Here is an 18480-nt window from a genome sequence, read left to right on the forward strand (position 1 = left end):
GTGTATATAATACTTTGTTCAGTGATTTTGTCTAATCTGTAAACCAAGTTGGGTATATGCAGAAAATGTAACATTAAAATATGTACTTACATTATCATGTTTATTCTATTACAACTTTAAGCAAGTCTACAGGAAGTTTGGCCTATTGTAGGACATCAATAGTGTAGCTCCTTGGCAGCTAGCCAGCTAGTTTAAACCAGGGGTTAAACTAAAAGGTTGGCACGTAATTAATTAGCTTGTTTATTTCGGCTTTCTTCTTAAAGATGTGCTGGGTGCGTTCCGGCCACCGCTGTGTTCTTCACGGCTCGGAGGTTGGGGACCACTGAGTTATAAGTCACTTATAAGTCAATAGCATCATAACATTTTAAGTAACGTTTGGATATTAAACAGACAGCGCATATTTTCCTCGTATGAACATATAAAATCATTGCAACACACCAATATCGCTGAGTCAGTGGGAGCCCTGGGCTTGTTTTCCTGCAACAACACGGTCCTATCGAGGGGTGATGGGAGACAGCGATACTCAAAGGGGGTTCCTTATGTCCAGTCTATTCCGCAATTTTGTTTTCATTGCATTCATTGCAGAAAACTCTGCTTCGCAGCGATATGATGTTGAAAATGGAAGCAATGTTTTCAGTGCTTTCGTGGCTATCTCAGGATATTCAGCCTTGACTTTGATCCAGAATGCAGGCAGAGATGTTACGTCAAACATACGTTTGTACTTTTCAGCCTGCTGTCATTTGCAAACTCGAGGAGTTGATCTTTTTCCCGTGCTGACATGGATGATTCACCGGGGACATTCACAAATGGGTCACAGACCCATTCCTTTTCACGTCTTGGGTCACTGATGACCTCGCATGCATTAAAATTCAACAGTGCGTGACAGGGAATGAGGAAAGGTGCAGCTGACTCATATCATTTCATATCGCCAAATCATATTGTTTCCTCGCGACCTGGTGGTTGGGGACCACTCTTAGCATGAAGAGAGACCATTCAGGATGCTCACTCTCCTTCTCCCTCTCCCTCTCCCTCTCAAAAAAATCTACTTCCGGGATATTGTATATAATTTCCGGGCGTCAGGGAGCCACTATCAATATGTGGGAGACTCCCGGAACTTCCGGGAGATGTGGGATGTCTGACCTATTAAGCAATAAATATTTTAGAACATGAGATGAAGAGCCCTTGAAAGTGAGTCCGTAGGTTGTACAAATAGTTCAGTGAGCTTAGTTCAGCCCATGAACTAATGAACACTACTTCTCTATTCCTCCTTTGCACTACTTATTTATTTTATCATAACTTATATTGTTTAAAAAGTCAGTTATCTGTCATAATAAAACTGATTCTGAGACTTTCCTACTCTGCATAAAGAACTGTTTTCTGACACCACCTTAAATTATATCTTCTTTAAGATAACACCACCTAATTCTGGACTCCCCAATTAGAGGAAATATTTCCTCTTGATCTACTCCATAAAATTCTTTAGTCATCATAAGTACATTGCTTTGATTATTCCTTAATCTTACATATTTAAAAATGTCTATGCAACCCTTCCTCATAATGTAATGCATTCGGCTCTACTATCATAGTTGTACATTCTTGAAAGCTGATATAGCGTTCCCATATGTAGTCTTGTTAGTGAACAAATGAGTTTGATATAACTGCAAAAAATACCTAGGACTTGTATTTCTGATTCCTTTAAAGAAGGAGCTACAGTTTTTAGTTTGTATCATTGCAGGTTTTCCAGTAGCTTTTAATGATTTCTACATTTTGAGCCTAAATCCCATGGCTTACCACCATTTTTTAGATTATCCCCATCACCCGGGCCATGCCATCTATCTGCAGCTACTATCAGACAGGAAGTAGAGAAGTATGAAGACCCACGCCACCAAGTTCAAGAACTGCTACTGCCCTTCAAGCATTCTGTTCTTGAACCAACAGGCAATGACACTATGTGCCTGTGATGCTGCTGCAAAGTAAGTTCTTCATTCTACCTGATTATAAATGTGCATATGACAATAAATTCAACTTTTAGCTTTTAACTTTGATTTTAGAAAATTTTCTTGAATCCAAAGTGAATGATCTCATATTTCCCCATATTTCATTGTTTGGTTGATGTGATAACATTTCAATTAAATTGGTTGCATTTCTCAGAGATTAAATTTCACAGGTTAAATGTGAAAACAGATTGGTTAAATTACCTACCTTTGAAATGTAACTTCCTCTCTGCTTCAAACAATACACACCTGCATAGAACAGGATCACATTTTTCCAGTATGGCATCTTCATTCCTAGCAAGTGCAACCCAGTTGCCAAAGTAGACCAAACCCAAGGACAGGCAGAACAAACTCAGCAACTGCTTTGCAGCCATCCGTTGCTTATGAACCTTGCTAAAGTGCATATCTTTGCACTTCCTTTTAAATGAATGGGTAAATTAAGTGTTATAGTTAAGCTTATTGATGTAATCAAATGTATGATAAAACATTTGATTACATGTTTCCATTTCCGAGTAAATGATTTATGCCTCTGAATTATATTTGGACTGGAAGGAATTAGTGAAGTTATACAGATGTGGAATCATTGAGTACTGACATTAAAGTTGGTTATATTCTGGCCTGGGTTCTGAGACAGGTAATGCTGGCAACACTCATTGTCATAAATAAAGGAACATACTTCTGAGGTTTTGCTTGGAAATCACAGAGTTTTTTCCTGATTTTTCCCCTGACCAGATTTTGTAGAACTGGAGCTAATCAGAGAAATTGAGTTTTAAAATGTACAAAGACTGAAGTTATAGTATTAGCCTATTAGTGCCTCATAAATGCACTAGAAAAGCACAAATCATGTTCAATCAGGCAAATATACTTGAAGTTAACGTGTTAAAACACTGCTTTATTTGTGTTGGTTGCAAAATCCAGGCCTGTTTCTGATGTCTGTCTTCTAGATACTTTGGGGGGGGGGTGTAGCGGGTACAAAATAAAATATAGAAAAATACGCTAGATGTTGGGTGACGGGGTGGAGATACATCTCTACCAAAGGAGGTCTCTGCTAGATTGCAGGCCACCCTTGGGCAATGTGTAGTAGACCCCGATCAGTGGTGGATGGTCAAAAGTCATATGAGCAGCTGATGCAAACACTGGTTTTGCAAACACTGACGCTAAGCAGACGATTTGTGAAGGGAATTGATATTAGCTGGGGTAATTTGTCTTGCAAAGATACTGCCCCGAAGAAGGCAATGGCAAGCCTCTTATCTAGAAAAATTCGCCAAGAGCAGTTATGGTCATGGATAAGATCATGATCGCCCACATTAATATGATATAGCGCATAATGATGATCATGACTCCAGAAGTAATGTTAATGCAGTCACCAAAAAAAGACAGGTTTAATGCGCAGTCACACTTTCAATCTTGGTGAATAGGTCCGATGATCTCGAGAAGGTTGTAAACAAAATTGGGAGCAATAATTATGTTGCAACCTAATGTTACAATTTGAATATTTATGCAAAGCTCTAAAAAAAAAGTTAAATATCTGCAAGGAGCTACAGCTAGCGTTATTAGAATGTAAAGTGCGAGCGGGCACTGCACCGGCCATCATCGACCCCACGACGGATTGGTGGAATTCCCCGTCCATCAAAGCGGTACCGCCACCCGTGAGCCAATCAATCGGTCGAGCTGCGGTGATTGGCAGCTCGACGGCCTCTGCAGGCGGTGCCATGCTGGGTGGCTTCCTTGTTCAGAGGCGGGTTAGCGGATACGGAGCGGACTGAGCGCCATGGCTGCCAAAGCCGGCGGGGACACTATCTTTGGTAAAATAATTCGCGGAGAAATCCCGTGCGAGTTCCTCCACCAGGATGACAAGGTAAAGGAGAGAATGTGAAACCAGTTTGCATCCCGCCTGGCCTGGGACTTGATTTGTTTCTGCATTTGGGCTGGATTTGCTCGGAACGTGGGCATGGGATTTCCGCAATTACTGCACCGGCTTCTTATTCCCTCGCTTCTCCCCTATCAGAGCATTTAATAGTTGTAGGAGCAGTTGAAAATAAAACCTTTTCCGGTACTATTTATTCACCACCTCCCCGTTTTCGAAGGCTGAGGGAGATGAATGGATCTGAGGTTTTGCACTAAATTTTGGGATTTCATAAGTTCTGCAAGCGTTGCGGATAGGTAGAGCACTGAGGACATATTGTGTCCATGTTTGTTTTAAAAATAAAAATCCTCGTACATTATTATCCCTCAACAGTGTTGATTCACCGTGAAATTTGCATTTCATACAGAAAATGCGATTGCACCTTAGATATGGCAGTTTTTGATGACGCAGTCAGTTTGCAGTATAAAGTGGAAACTTCAAAATTCTGTTGCAGCAAGGCAAAATGAATGAGACACTCAGTTTTATTTTTAGAGGTCCTCGGGTCAAAAAAGGCTTCCGATACATTCCTGGAGTGACTGAGCAGTTGGAGTTTAATGTCACAGGGGCGGATCCAGGAAGGGGTGGGCAGGGAGATTAGGTGGGTTTCACTGGATTGTGTGCTCTGTTCTGGGAATCACTTACTGTGGCTGGGTGCTTGGTTTGGGAATGTACTCTTGGAAAAACCATGCGAGGTGGCCTGCGCCCGAGAGGTGATTGACGTTGATTGGTCAATCTTGCTAATGGATTTGGAAGGTTTTTGAGTCCATAGAACCATACCGCACAGAACCAGTCTGTGCCGAGCTTTAATCTAACTACCTCTCCCATCCATGTATCTTTCCAAATTTCTCTTAAATGTTGCAATCAAACCTTTATCCGTCACTTCTGTTGGTGGCTCCTTCCAGACTCTGTCCACCTTCTGAGTGAAGAAAATCCCCCTTGTGTTCCCCTAAACATTTTCACCTTCTGCCCTGAGCCCATGACCTCTAGTTCTAGACTCATCCAACTTCAGTGAAAGGAAAAAGCCTGCTAGGTAACCTTAGACAACCTTCAGTGATTTAGGCAACTCCTTCATACCGTTTTGGTTCCCTGGTTTAAATTGAAGACACTGCCTATTGACACACAGTGTTCATCCTCCATCTGCATTTCGAATTCTACCAAATTGTGTTTGCTACCCCTCAGTACAATGTTACTTGTTAACCCTTCCTCCTTACATTAGGCTAATGCTTAAAGTAGCCTGTTCCTGGTCTGAAGGCCAATCCTAGATACATTCGTAAAGGCCTCTACAGTACCTTTTGCCTCTTTGGTTTTGTCCAGTCAATATATAAACTAAAGCCTCCTCCAAAAATGTAATTCTGATGTCACATACTTGCAATAACATAATTGCATACATTTTGTAATTAATGTTAAGTTTGATATTTTATCTTGTACCTTACCTCTATTTCTGTAATATGCTTAGAAAATGTTGGTGTTTATTTTTACCTTCTGGTCCATGACATAATTCAATTTCATTGTAGAACTTCATGACATTATCTCTGTAAGCAATTGATTTGTTTTAGTGGGCACTGGAATGCAATGTCTTTTTCTAAAAAGAGTAGAGCTCACTATATGTTTATAAGCAACTTTCTTCAAAGTCAGAAAGAAGAATTACCTCTTGGTCATTGGCTAAGTAATCCAGGCAGAAATCAGTTATTGACGAGCCTCCATCAGTAAATTAACCCTTTGCAAGTCCATAACTTTGCACTATCTTGAATCAGAATCAATATCACTGGTGTATGTCGTGAAATTTGTTGGCCTTGTGGCAGCAGTAATTGTAATACATAATTTTAAAAAAAGTGAATTGCAGCAAGCATTTATATATTAGTTAAGTAAGTCGAGCAAAAATAGAAGTAAAAAGAAGTGAGGTAGTGTTCATGAGTTCAATATCCAATCAGAGTGGCAGAAGGGAGAAGCTGGCCCTGAATCATTGAGTGAGTGTCTTTAGGTTTCTCTGTACCTCCTTCCTGATGGCAGCAAGGAGAGGAGAGCATGTCCCACGTGATGGGGGGGTCCTTAATGATGAATGCTGCCTTTTTGAGGCATTGCTCTTTTACATGTCTTGGATACTACAGAGGCTAGTGGCCGTGATGGAGCTGACTAAGTTTACAAGCAGCTTATTTTGTTCCTGTGCAGTAGCACCCCACCACCATCCCATAGCAGCCGGTTAGAATGACTCAAGAACCTTGGTTGCTTTAAGGTCTGTACTCAGACAGAAATGTTCTGGATGGGGGGGGGGGATGATTAAAAGATGCATAAAAATTTGCTCTTTAAATTACGGAGAAGGAATAGTTCAAGTTTACTCTTTTATAATTACTGTTAATCTATTAACTGAGGGATATGCTATGTAAGTAGTTTTTGCATATAAAGAAAATTTGTTTGCATTTTCCTTTATAGACCTGGTCTTTTTGGGCTTGGTAATAAGTGTTGCAATTACTAATGTAAACAGTGCAACAAAATTGTCAGCGGTGGAAAGAGATAGTAATCATTCCATCTATGCTAACTGTGTGTTATTTTTACAGTGTGTTGCTTTCAAAGATATTGAACCACAAGCTCCAGTACATTTTCTAGTAGTTCCCAAAAAGCCTATATCTCGGTTGTCCAAAGCAGAAGATTCTGATGCAGAGGTGAGTGATTTTTAATTTTTAGCTTTTTAAAAGTAAGAGCATGTTTAAATTACAACTGCTTATGTTAATTACATTCTCACTTGATTAGAATCTCCTGGCAAGGCCTGAGAAGTATTTGCTATGATGGTCTAACTGCACTTATCTGTTTTTCTATAGGCTTTCTTTAAAACTTAGACTTGAGTAGATCGCAGTATGTCATCTCTGTATTGCATAGTAATTATGTCCAAACTTTGGACTGGGAGTCCATAGTCTTGGTTTTCTCCAAAAACTAATGTTAGTTGATTTGTCCCATTTTAGTTAATTTTATGTAAATATTTCAATGTGCTTAACTAAACTGTAGGAGAAAAAGCTAGCAATTAGGGAATTGCTGAAATGTTTGATTGAAGAGGGGGACTTGGACTATTTTTTAAAGAAGAAAATAGTAAGGAAAGGGTCTGAATGAGGGTGTATCAGAGACTATAAAATAGGCAGCTGAAGAGCCTGGTGCCAGTGGTGGTATCAAGGAAAGAGTAGAAAATGGAGGTAATATTGAATCAACGTGAGCTTTGACAAAATCACAAAAAACTGTAGAAGGGTATAGTGAGGTGAAACAAGGCCAAGGAAGTTGAAAGTTATTTACCTTGTAAGGGGAAAAGAAAAGGTCAATTCCTCTATATCCTTTTCTTATGCAAAGTTTCAAGTTGGAATGGTTGCTTGGGCAAAGTATTGGACAAATTAAGACAAAAACTGGGAGCCGGAAGTCAGTGTAGATCAGTAGATTTTAGGGTAATGGGAAGAGCGTGCATGATGTGAGTTACCTGTTTTTTTGATTTGTGGTGGGCAGAAGATGAGAAGGTGTTTGAAATTGAGTCTGTAGGTGGTAGTACAACCTGTCAGTATTGGACATGACCATGTTGCCCAGATGGAGTGGATATGATGCTTAAGACACAACTCGGGAATTTAATACATGCAGAGGCTTTGAATGGCTAGCATTGCAGTAGAAAATCCAGTCATGGGGTAGAGGATTTTAAGTTGACAGTTTTTGAAGGGGGCTGAAAATTGAGACTTTGTAATGGCTTGTAAATGATCAAAGACAGATCGAAAAGCAAGAGCTAAAAATAACATGGTATTTCTGATATGAGGCAAGGTTTGCCATGGGGAAAATTCTTAATGAGGATTCCATTAGTCTCTGCATTCTTCTCAATTTCCATGACCCTCTCAAAATTACACCATGGACATTTTTTAACCTCGTCCCTATGTTCAGCATTCCAAAGCAACTAACTGCTCCCTTTGTATCTCCCTGATTTGCTCTTTCTTAAGGCACAACTTCCAAAGGTCACTCCCATAACTATATACTTGCTCATGTAAACATGTCTCATGATTGATGGAGGTAGAATTGTGGATGTAGTCTGTCTGGATTTTTGGAAGGCTTTTCACGAGGTCTCTTGCGGTAGGCTCATTAATACTGTTAAAATGCATGGATCCATATAACTTCTGGTAGAGATGGTCTTGGTGAATCACAGCAAAGCTTTACAAGTAGCAAACAAAACTATTCTATTAATTATACTTTTTCTAGTATATGATCACTGCAATCCACAGCCTGTAAGTTCCCTTTGGTGGTTGTGCTTTTGAACCTTCTACACAACCTGGCGTTTTTGCAGTATCCTAAATTATTCAGCAAATTGGACTCTGGAGAATGCGGGTACGGCCGCGGTGGCCATTACTGAAGTGGACTTGGGGCTGGATCGAAGCAGTGGGACCTAGGCCTGAAAGTGGGAAAAACGAACGGATGTTTGGCTGATTTAAGCACTGAGCCAGATTTAAAAAGATCAAGGCTGAGGGTGAAGGACAAACTGCTGTTTAGCTCACTACTCCATGGGGTTTACTTCCCTCACTGCTGGGAGAAAAAATTGTTTTAATTGGATTTCTCACCTCTTATCTAGTTGAATATTATTTAAGTCCAACTCTTCGCCCACTATCAAAAGTTCATAACCATCCTGATGTTGTGAAAAGAGGTGATCTTTGATTATCTTTAATCTTCTTGTAACCAGATATTCAAAAACCCACTGGTTTGCATCAGTCACAAGGGTCTCACTACATACTGAAAGTAACAATATTAAGTATATTGGAAGAATATTATGCATGTGAAGAATAAAGTATCCTATTCAGAACATTGAAATTGTTTTATTTTTCATACACCTGTAACATTATATTTAACACAATGCCTCATAACTGTCATCTTCCCCATGGATTTTCCATACTTATATGCTTCTGTCCCCCATCAGGAAGGTCTCACAGCTCTCCACTTCTTTCTTGATATAAGAACCTACAATCCACCTCCGTCACCACCCTTCTCTGTCTGGCAGGGCCGGTCCTCACCCTTAACAATTTTTCCTTTGGCTCCTACTTTCTCCAAACAGGAGGGGTAGCCATGGGCACTCGCACAGGCCCAAGCTATCTCTTCATTGGCCAGGTAGAACAGTCTATGTTCAAAGCCTTCCCCAGTTACACTCACAGCTCTTCCACTGCTACATTGACGACTGTGTTAGCGCTGCTTCATGCACCCATGTTGAACTCATCAATTTAATCAAATTTTGCCTCTAACTTCCACCCTGCTCTTATGTTCACTTGAGCCACCTCTGACACCAGCTTGCCCGTTCTTGATCTGTCTCCATCTTTGGAGACAAACTGTCAACCAACATCTTTTATAAACCTGATTCCCATAGTTGTCTTGATTATATTTCCTACCATCTTGCCTCCTTTAAGAATGCTATTCCCTTCTGTTAGTTTTTTTGCCTCCAGTGCATCAATTCTCAGGATGCAGCTTTCCATTCCATCTGAGATGTCCTTTAAAGAGTTGGTTTCCCCCTCTGTACTATTGATGCTGCCCTTACTCGATCTCCATTTTATGTTCATCTGTGCTCACCCCATCTTCCCACACCACCATAATAGTGATAGAATCCCTCTTGTCCTTGTCTACCACCCCATCGGCCTCCATATCCAGCACATTATCCTCCGCAACTTCTGCCATCTCTCAAGGGACCCCATCGCTGAACATATCTTTACCTCCCTACCCTCCCTGCTTTCCTTGGGGATTGCTCCCTCTGTGATTCCCTTGTCCATTTGTGCCTCCCCACTAATCTCACTCCAGGTGCTTATCCCTTCAAGTGGTCTAAGTATTACAGCTGCCCTTACAGCACCTCCCTCACAGTCGATCCAGGTGAGGCAACACTTCACCTGAATCTGCTGGGGTCACCTATTGTGTCCAGTGCTTCCAATGTGGCCTCTTCTACATTGGCGAGACTGTTGTAAATTGGGGGACTGCTTTATCAAGCACCTCCATACCATTAGACAAAAGTGGAATCTCCTGGTGACCTAACATTTTAATTCCGGTTGCTGTTCTGATGTTTCGATTCATGGTCTCTACTAGCGCCAAGGTGAGGGCACCCTCAGGGAGGAGGAGCAACACCTTGTATGCCATCTGGGTACCATCCAACCTGATGGCATGAATATCAGTTTTTCCCTCCAATGAACAAAAGTCTTCTCCTTCCCCACTCTGACCTTTCTTCTGACCTGCATGTTCCCTCTAGGGTCCCCTCCCTATTCCCTTTCTCCTATGGTTCACTCTCCCCTCCTATCAGTTTGTTTTTCTCCACCTGGCTACACCTATCACCTTCCAGCTAGCCTCTTTCTCTTCCCGCAACACACATCAAATTTGCTGTTGAACGCAGCAGACCAGGCAGCATCTCTAGGAAGAGGTACAGTGGACGTTTCGGGCTGAGACCCTTCGTCAGGACTAATTTCCAGCATCTGCAGAATTCCTCGTGTTTACTCTTTCTCTTCCCCCTACCTTCTAAATCAGACATCTTGCCCCCTCCCCCTCGGTCTTCAAGAAGGGTATTGGCCTGAAACGTCGACTGTTTACTCTTTTCCATAGGTGCTCCCTGACCTGAGTTCCTCCAGCATTTTATGTGTGTTGCTATTAATACCTATAACTTGTTAAAACAATTATTGACTATATTGGAATTATTAAAGTTCAGAGAAGATATATTTTCAAGTGTGTATAGAGAATACAACTCTGAAACAAACAACTGCCATGGAACCCATTTCTAGAAAAACATCGAACACCCACCATGTGGGGAGGGGAGGGGGAATTATGCAAGTGGCAAAAGACGAGTGAACAAATGTCAACGTCAGTCCAGGGTATTCAGCTTAGTTCAGTTCAGTTAGGTGCCTCCAGCCGACTGCAGGTGACAGAACCAGTCCTCACTGATCAAAAACAGCATTTTTATAAAAGAAACTAGAATTCAGTAACGCATACAACATGAGCCACACAATTTCTCTTCCCCACCCTCTCTTTCAAGAAACTAATCCATGACTGTGAGCCGTGATCAATTCTTGTAATGTGAATCCTGAGACTCATAGTAAAATTTATTATCAGAATATGCGCATGTCACCACATACAACCCTGAGATTTTTTTTTGTGGGCATACTTGGCAGATCTAGAGAACAGTAACTATAAACAGGATCCATGTATAACAAACTGCAAGTGCAGATATAAATAAATAGCAATAAATCGTGAGCATGAAATAACAAGATAAGAGTCCTTAAATGGGATAACTATATTCCTTTTGTTCATGAGTCTGATGATTGAGGGGTGGTTACTGTTTTTGAATCTGGTGGTGAGTCCTGAGGCACCTGTACCTACTTAATGGCAGCAGTGAGAAAAGAGCACAGCCTGGGTGGTACGATCTTTAATGATGGATTCTGCTTTTCTACGGCAATGTTTCATGTAGATGTGGTTGGAGGGTTTTGCCTGTGATATACTGGGCCGAATCCACTACATTTTGTAGGAATTTCTGCATAAAGGCATTGGTGTTCCCATAACAGGCCATAATGCAACCAGTCAGCACACTTTCCACCAGACATCTTTAGAAGTTTGCCAACCCTCTATAGAAGTTTTCCAAGGCTTTTGGTGTAGTCAAACTCCCCTCCCTGGGCTCTCGGTTTTCTGTTGGCCTTAATCAGAACACTTCCTTGATCTTTCCTAACTTGTAAGTCTTCCAGTCTTTTCTGAATCAACATCTTGAGTTTCTGCTGATCCCTTCGAAGGTGGGTCATTATTTCTTCTCATTTCTTCGAGCCGAGTGACCCTGAGGCTGGCAGAGGGGCTGCATTGGTTACGTCAGATCTCTGTAGACTTCTGAGGAAGTAGAGGCGCTGTTGTGCTTTCTTTGCAATATTCTTACGATAGGTCTGAGAAAGTGACACCCAGGAATTCAAAGTTGTTGACCCTCTCCACCTCTGAGTATGGCTCATGGTCTTCTGGTTTCCCTCTCCTGAAGTCTACAATCAGTTCTTTGGTCTTAGTGACATTGAGAGAGAGGTTGTTGTTATTACACCACTCAGACAAATTTTCAAACTCCCTCCTATATGCTGATTCATCATCACTTTTGATACAGCTCACAACAGTGCTGTCGTCAGCAAACTTGTGTATGGTGTTGGAGCTGTGCTCAGCCACCCAGTCGTAGGTGTAAAGCGAGTAGAGCAGGGGGCTAAGTACACATCCCTGCAGTGCTCCTGCGCTGATGGAGATTGTGGAAGAAGTGATTTTGGTAATCTGAACTGACTGGAGTCTACAAATGAGGAAATCCAAGATCCAATTGCACAAGGGGGTATTGAGGTCAAGGTCTTGAAGCTTATTGATTAGTTTTTGAGGGGGTGATAGTATTAAATGCTGAGCTGTGGTTGATAACGAGTATCCTGATGTATGTATCTTTGCTGCCCAGATGTTCCAGGGTTGTGTGAAGAACCAACGAGATAGCATCTGCTGTAGACATGTTGCTTCAGTGGATGAATTGGAGCAGACCCAAGGTGCCACTCAGACAGGAGCTGATGTGCTTCAACACCAGCCTTTCAGCACTGTGGGTGCAAGTGCCAATGGGCAATAGTCATTTAGTCAGGGCACCAGTACGATTGAAGCCCGCTTGAAGCAGCCTGCTTCACACTGCTGGAGCAAGAGGTTGAAGATGTCCATGAATACACCAGTCATTTGGCATAGGTCTTCAGTACTCGGCCAGATACTCTATGGGAACCGGGTGCTTTCCTTGGATTCATTCTCCTAAAGGCAGCCCATAGATCATCTTAAGATACTGAGACTGAAGGATCATTGGGAGACTTGAGGGTATGCGGTAGTTCCAGTTCTGGTGATCAAAGTGAACTTAGAAGTCACCGAGATGCGAAGCTCTGCTGTCTCCTATGTCACCAAGATTTAATTTTGTAGGCGGTTATGGCATTCAAACCTTGTCACAGCTGTCAAGCATCCCTCATTGAGTCCTGCACTTTCCTTTGACACCAGCTAGTAGGAGGAATGGAAGACTAATAAAACATAGGCAGACGGTGCCAAACACCCACCCGCACTCTGGTTTCGTTTTCGACTTCCACCTTGTTTGATGCCTCAATCGGAGAGAACGAGTAGCTGATTATGGGCTCGCCAGGACACACACTGCACTCACTGAACTCCCTTGAAGACGTCAAAGTGCCAGATTGTTTAATCGGCCTAAAAGCACACCATCAAAAGTGTAAATCCCGGGTTCTGATTGCACGCAACTTAGTAGTGGAATCATAGTTGAAATAAGTAGTTTCATGAACTGTCTGCAGGTTGTTGCCGTTGGTTGCATTGTTCCTTGGCGCCATCTTGTATAAGCATTTAACCAGATAAAACTTCAGCAAGTAACTGAGGCCGTGGTGGGTGGGAGCCACAGATAACTGACAGTCACAAGTGTTCCACAATCAGAAAAAGGTTGAGAACCACTGGCTTAGAAGATTGCAAAGAATACAGTGGGGTATAGATCAGTTGCATATGTGGGCAGGTACAATTTAATCTTGCCAAGTGTGAGCTGATGCAATTTCAGAGATCAGATGTAATATGATAGTGCACAATTTACTGGCAGGATCCTTAATGGTACTGTTCAGCGGGATCTTGGGGTCCAAGTTCTTAGCTCCATGAAGGTGGTTGCACAAGTCGATAGGATGGTAAAAGAAGGCATTTGGCATATTTGCCTTTTTGAGTTGTAACGCTGAGTTCAAGAGTTTGGAAGTTATGTTGCGGATTTGTAAAACACTGGTTAGGCTGCCTCTGGATTATTGCATTCATTTCCGGTGGCTCCATTATGAGAAGGATGTGAAGGTATTTCGAGAGGGTGAAATAGTGGTTTACTAGGAAGCTGTCTGGCTTAGAGAGCATGTGCTATAAAGAGAGATTGGGCAAACTTGGGTGATTTTCTCAGAAGTGGCGGTGGAGGGCAGACCTGATGTTTATAAGATTGAGAGGCATAGATAGGATAGACAGCTAGTATCCTTTATCCAGGGTCAAAGTTTAATTAGTTTGACACTATGACTGAGGGCCCTTTTCCTGTACTGTAGTGCTCAGTGTTCTTGCCATATGTCCTTTTATTTCTCTCTTCACACCATCAAGGCACCCAACCAGGTTTTCCAAATGAAGCAAAATTTCACTTTTTTTTTTCCCTGATTGAATATATTGTTAAATTTGGAAATCAAATGCATATTGGCAAATGTTTTGCATATCACTTGGGTTTGGTATGCAGGGGTGACTGAGTTTCTGGTTCCTGCACTGTTATATTGAGGCTCAATATAGACTTGAGCAGTACCTTGTCTTTTGTCAAGGTATGTAAATGGTGTTTTGAACTCTTTTAAGTTCAGCTCATTTGACTGCGGCTGAGCAGCAGGTTCTGCTGTCTGTCAATTGCAGCATTGGCTCTTTTGACTTGGGCAATTCCTGCAATTTTGTATTTTACATCTTTTGTGTGTCTGTTCTTTTTTTGTAACTGTTCCCATTATTTTGCTTTTGTGTTCCTTTGTTTATTTTCTCAAACCTCTCAACTACATAACTCCATCTGCAGCTGATCTCCAGAGAGGCTCCAGCTTCCTTCTACCAAAGATCTACTTTGTGTTGGATCATTCTCTGTAATTTTAAACAATTTTCTGTCATAGTTCTGACAGTCTTCATCCTGAAAAGTTGACTTTCATCAGATACTGAATGTTTGCAGCATTTTCTGTTTTTATTCCAGGCCTGCAGAGCTGTGCAATGGAGAACCTGCAGGTGAATGGCCAGCACTGTGGATTTGAAGGGGGGAGAAAGTAACTCCCTTATTACTGTTTGGTGCTGAGGTGGAAGGAAACCTTTCTGGAAGATGTTGAACAAGAACTTTTGTGAAAGAATAGATGACAATATGTTGAAATGCTTGAGGAGAAAAGGAATGTTAGAATAATCTGGAAATGAAAAGACTAAATTGGGATGTGTTAAAATAATTTATAATGAAGTTTTGAAGAGGTGGTCTGGAAATTGAAATATTGATGGTTTCAGGGGTTGGGTAGTCTAGGACTGAGACAGCTGGAAATCTGAAAGCTCACCTTGGTAGTAAGTGAGATGCAAGAAGCTTCAGATAGCTGGTCTTTCAGAACAAGACATTCCTTGTCTGATTTGTACACCTGAAATACTTTGATTAGTATAAATTAATCAGTACAGTCTATAGTCAATTAGTTTATTGAGTATAGGTGCTGGTCACTGTTGCAGGGCTGGTGGAAGTTAGGACTCTGAGCTGAGCAGGGGAGGCATGTCAGCTGCTTTTTCATGAGTGCTGGTAAACTTTAGCTGATATATTTGTTAAACTACTCATTCCAGTTTCTTTTTAAATATTTTTCAGCTTCTGGGACACCTGATGATTGTTGGTAAAAAGGTTGCAGAGCAGTTGGGCTTAATGAAGGGATACCGGCTTATTCTCAATGAAGGCCCAGAAGGCGGCCAATCTGTCTACCATGTCCATCTGCACGTTTGTGGTGGGCGTCAAATGAACTGGCCACCTGGTTAACTACCACTGAACGTTTACTTCATCCTTGGAATGTTAATGCTTGATCTGAAACAGCATGAAAAAAAGAACAAAATACCAATTTCACTGTAATGCTTGTGAAATAAATTCCTTTTCAAAGAATCTCTTTGCATGTTTATTTAAATTGTATTGCCTTACAAAGATCTTGTGCCACAGATCATGACACATTCAAGATTGCTTTTGCAGCCAATTATCTTGTATAAGAAGCAAAAGAAATAGCTGGAGGAATTCTGTGGCTTGAGTAGTATTTGTGGTTGGCAGAGGGATAGTTGCTATTTTGGTTTGAGACCCTGCATCAGGACTGAGTGTAAAGGGGAGATGGAAGTGAGGGTAGAGTGAGGTAGGCTGACAGCTGGTAGGTTGAAACTGGTGAAGAGAGGAGTGGTGGGCATGTCGGGGGAGGTGGGGAGTGAAGTTGGAAGATGGCTGGTGGAGGATAGTAAAGACAAGCAAAATGGGGAGAGCAAGGTGAAGGTAGAGTCAGAATAGGTAATGTTAGGACTTGCAGCAGTAAATGCTACAATCTGATGAATTAGGAAGTTGAAGGTGGAACTAGAAGGGAGATGGGGAGGTGCACAGGAGGTACAAAATTTAATCTTATTGGGTTGTAGACTAGGTGGAATATGTGATGGTGGTCTTAGAACATTGAGTTTTCCGATTTTGGATAACGAAGCTAAGTTCTTGCATGCAACACTGGTAATAAATTGGTGATTTGCTTAGTACTTTTGAATGAGGAATAAATAATGGCTGGCATATTAGGAGTAGTTCTTGTGTTCTTCAAAATCTTTTGCATCCACTTGAGACAGAGGCTTACATTTTGCTTTAATATCTCATAAAAGACTGAACTTTCAGTAGTTCAGGGCTCGTTCAGTTTTAAAAGCCTAAATCTCAGTGAAGGAATCTGGGCGCTGAACTTTCTCAGGAGTGATCGTGCTATCAACTGAACCACTTGAGAAATGAGGTAATCGTGTACTTAGCACTTGAAATTGGTGGCTAGGAGACTTCTGTAATGGCTATTAAGTACATCTTTCACATGTTACTGGTCAAACACTATTTGGAACCTAAAGTATATAAGAGTACATAAAGATTAGAGAGATGAGATTAAGAGAAATATCAAGTGAAGAATTGGTATGAGTACTGTGGAGTTAGTAACTACAGTATAGCAATGCAAGGATTTTTACAGTCTGTAGGATTGAACTACACTTGCACGTGATTGTTTGAAAATACTTCAGCCCACTCTAAATGGCAGAAGGATGAATGTTAATTTCAAAATTAACTTCCTAGACTCTGCTTGACTTACCTGCTGTTACATGCTTGATCAAAATTAATAAGGAGATGTGCAGCATAGAAAATGCGTTTAGATAATAGAAAAAAGTCCATTTTGTAGTATTGATAGCTTGGTAAAATCTTCATCCAACAAAATAGGATTTTTTTAAAGCATGCACTTAGCATATTGGCATAGCTAACATTGACAAACTAGCTGTTTGCTACCTTACCAAAATACATCATCTATTTATTTCTTATTTATTGACATGTAGCATGGACTAGGCCCTTCTGGCCCTTCGAGCTGTGCTGCCCAGGAATCCCCAGATTTAATTCTAGTCTCATCACAGGATGATTTACGACGACTAATCAACCTACCAACAGACACCTTTGGACTGTGGGAGGAAACCGGTGCACCCGGAGGAAACTCACACGGTCACGGGGAGAACGTACAAACTCCTTGGAGGCAGCAGTGGGAACCATCATTTGCATTAAATGTCAATTAAACTTTTTTTCATGTTTACTGGAGTCTCACAAAATGGCTCATTACCAAGTTTTCCATCCTATTAATTGAGAGCAACCTTGGCATTTTAGCAATTTTCTAAATGTCAAATGATTGTCCAAAAAAAACAGCCAGAAATCTTTGGCATAGGTGAGTGTAGCTCTCACTGCACTTCGAACACTAGGTGTCACCGTTGTTTCATTATTGGCCAGCGGTGCTTTGAACATTGCAAATGTTAACACTTAATTTAATCAGTTTTAGAACTGCAGTCTTCATGATGATAGCAGAAGTTGTGAACAAGGCAACTATTTTCTGGACATTCTGGTCCAGAACTGCTATCAGAGTAGAGCTGCCTGTGATTGCTGCTGCCCTGCATACAAACTAACGGAAGAAACAGGAGCAGGAGTAGGCCATCTGGCCCATCAAGCCTGCTCCGCCATTCAATAAGATCATGGCTGATCTGACCATGGACTCCTCTCCACCCACTTGCCTTTTCTTCATAACCCTTAATTCCCTTACTATGCAAAAATAAATTCCACCATAGGTTGGATAGATGATTGTTGACTGGCTGGTAAGTGTGATCCTGATGCTAATGGTAAACCTTTCATGGTGTTTGTACAACATAATCATGGTATGTGGGGTGGGGGTACAAACTACACCCATGAGCGAAACTTCATGGATTAAGCTATTTCTCCTAGCTTTGAATGTCCGCTGCTATTCACAACAGTCAAATTCATTAAAATTAGCGAATTACAATTGTTTAAACTTATTTAAAATAAAATCATTCATAAACACATAGAAAACATCAGTTTAAAGTACAATTAATTAGAAAAGTGTAAATTACCTAAATATTGTGGCGAGCATTCAATCCATAATGACAGACGCGAGGAGCCTGTTTATCTCAACTGCTGTTTTTATTGCGACAAGCACAATAACAGAGCACCATCGCTTGTTGAGGACCAACCCAGTCACATACAGATGGAGGAAATGATTACTACACCCCCCCCCCCCCCCCCAGTTACAGTCAGGGTGACCCACAAACACACAAGCCAACAGCTGTATAACGGGAGCTAAAATGTAACAATAAATGAATGTGTGCATCCCACCATAGTTCCACGAATGCATTTTAAAACAACAATAAGTAGCACTGGCTGCTAGGAGTGCTGGGGTGAACTGTCGACCATTCCTCCGGAACACCCCCCCCTCCCCCGAAGGGTCAGCTCTCCCCAGCAGCTCGAGTCCAGCAGTCCGGTGGTGGTTGCCGCTG

At 41.5% G+C, this 18480-nt stretch overlaps 1 protein-coding gene across 1 annotated transcript; it reads left to right on the forward strand.

The window, feature by feature from the left end:
- The first annotated feature begins 3710 nt into the window (after nt 1-3710).
- Nucleotides 3711-15550, forward strand: hint1 (histidine triad nucleotide binding protein 1). Its single transcript, XM_072281100.1, has 3 exons — nt 3711-3852; nt 6456-6560; nt 15266-15550. The coding sequence occupies exons 1-3, from the start codon at nt 3766-3768 to the stop codon at nt 15428-15430; spliced, it is 357 nt and encodes a 118-aa protein (XP_072137201.1). The 5' UTR covers nt 3711-3765; the 3' UTR covers nt 15431-15550.
- The last annotated feature ends 2930 nt before the right edge of the window (nt 15551-18480 follow it).

Source organism: Mobula birostris, chromosome 17 (assembly GCF_030028105.1).
Source record: "Mobula birostris isolate sMobBir1 chromosome 17, sMobBir1.hap1, whole genome shotgun sequence".
Classification (NCBI taxonomy): domain Eukaryota; kingdom Metazoa; phylum Chordata; class Chondrichthyes; order Myliobatiformes; family Myliobatidae; genus Mobula; species Mobula birostris.

Coding starts and splice junctions, on each gene's coding strand:
- hint1 (XM_072281100.1), top strand. CDS start 3,766: ATGGCTGCCAAAGCCGGCGGGGACACTATCTTTGGTAAAATAATTCGC. Junction 3,853..6,455: donor TCCTCCACCAGGATGACAAG/GTAAAGGAGAGA, acceptor TTATTTTTACAG/TGTGTTGCTTTCAAAGATAT. Junction 6,561..15,265: donor CAGAAGATTCTGATGCAGAG/GTGAGTGATTTT, acceptor AATATTTTTCAG/CTTCTGGGACACCTGATGAT.